The following is a 1,948-nucleotide window of genomic DNA, read 5'->3' on the forward strand; positions in this document are numbered from 1 at the left end:
AACGCCGAGCGCTCGATCACCACCGGGAGCAGCTCGATCGTGTTCATGCTCGGTTGCCACGTCACGACCACCGTGTCGACGGCTTCGGCGACCACGGTCTGCACGTTGCTGTCTTGAAGGGACGGTCGCGACCACACCGAGACCACTTGGTACGTGCTCGCGCCGGCAAACCCCGTAATGGCTTGCACCTCAATCTCGACCGGTGGACTCTGCAATAGCGCCGTCTCCGGCCCAGACACCGACAGATCCCACACAATGTAGTACGTCAGATCGTACGCACACCCAAAGCTCGTCGATTTCGGTATGGCCACGACACCGTTGGCTCGGACCGCTTGCACACCGTCGCACGCGTCGGTCGGCATGCGCAGCAGCAGCTTGAAGTCGTCGTCGTCTCGGTCAAACCAATACGACACTTGCGCCGACACGTGGAGATGCGCACGGTCGCCGGCAACAATGGACGAGTTGGCCGTAACGAGGAGGGGCAACTCGGCCGTCGGCCACACCTGCACCTCGTACTGTACGCCGTAGACGACCGGCGGTGCACCAAACTCGGGACTGCCATAGTACCCGCGCAAGACGAACGACAACAGGCCATGAAAGTGGGTCACCGGCACCACACCGGCGCGCACGTCATCAGCAAAGTCCGTAAACACGAACGACCCACGGCTCTCGTTGAGCGACAGCTCCGTGATGCCGTTACCACGGCTCACTGTGAACACGGACGCAGTAGCCCGCGCATCTGCCGCCAGAATCTCAAAGCCCAGGTTCACATAGTCGTCCATCGACGCGTTGACCTGCGACCGGATGTCGTCCAAGCTAACGTCCACGGCCACGCCGCCAAACACCTCCAGGTGTCGCGTCACCGCCGCCTCGTACATCACGGCCGGGTTGGGCAGCCACACAAACGACACGGGACTCGCAATCTCGGCTCGCGCTGCCCCGTCCGCACTTGTCGCCACGACGTCAAACCACGCCAGACCAAAGAACCCGACCGGCATCGCGATACTCGTCGCAACCACCACCGAGTTGCCAGTCACATTGGCCATGTCACTGATGGCGTAGACGCAGTCGCCCGCCGAGGTCCACGTCAGAGGCACCGGCGCGCCGTTCGCCGTCACATTTGCGTTGCTGTCACACCCGTGCGGACGCAGTTCCATGCGCACTGCCTCGGACGCGTCGCGGCTCGACGCGCTGGCCCAGATCGACGCCGACTTGCCGTACTCGATCGTCGTGTTCATCGGTGCAAGCGACAGTTGCGGCACGGTGGCAACACCGATGATGTCGACCTGGTACGGTTGCCGGTACAGCATCGGTCGATGACCCAAGATCGGACTCTGCAACGACACATCCACGTAAAACTCGATCTCGCCGTTGTAATGCTGGGACGGTACGACGCCAATGACGCCCGACCAGCGCCCATCAAACTGCTTCGTGAAGGCTCCCATCACACTCGTGTTGTCACACGGACCACAGATGCCTTGGATCCACACGCCGTTGGTCACGACCTCGAGCAGCGTCAAAACGTAGTCGGACGGGAGCTGAATCGGACGCGTAATGGCGCTCGTTGCCAAGAACACCATTTCGTCCTCGAACGTCTCCAGGCGGACGGTCGGGAGCAAGATCTGCATCGGCGCCGTGTTCGGAAGCCACTGCAGCGCCGTCATCGTCACCGTTGCCGACGATGCACCGTGGGTCGTCGACGTTGCCGTCATTTCTACGGACGTCCACCCGAAGAAAGCGTCCACGACCGTCACGCTCACTTGCATCGAGCCCGACATCACGCCGCTGGGTCCCGACCAAAGCTCGTACACGCATACGTCCGTCATTGTATCGGTGTCGGCGTTGATCATGACCGGTTGCTTGCCACCACCGGTCGCGACGACGACCGAGGCAACGCCCGAGCAGTTCCATACGCGCATACGCACAGCCAGCGATTCCGACGCGCTGA

General features: G+C 62.1%; 1 protein-coding gene across 1 annotated transcript; it reads right to left on the bottom strand.

The window, feature by feature from the left end:
• Positions 1-1,948, bottom strand: SDRG_17398 (hypothetical protein; the record flags this gene model as incomplete). The annotated part of the gene is made up of 1 exon (XM_008623640.1): positions 1-1,948. A coding segment is annotated over exon 1 (1,919 nt), but the record flags the coding sequence as incomplete, so codon positions are not given.

Source organism: Saprolegnia diclina (genome assembly GCF_000281045.1).
Source record: "Saprolegnia diclina VS20 unplaced genomic scaffold supercont1.329, whole genome shotgun sequence".
In the NCBI taxonomy this organism is placed as follows: domain Eukaryota; phylum Oomycota; class Saprolegniomycetes; order Saprolegniales; family Saprolegniaceae; genus Saprolegnia; species Saprolegnia diclina.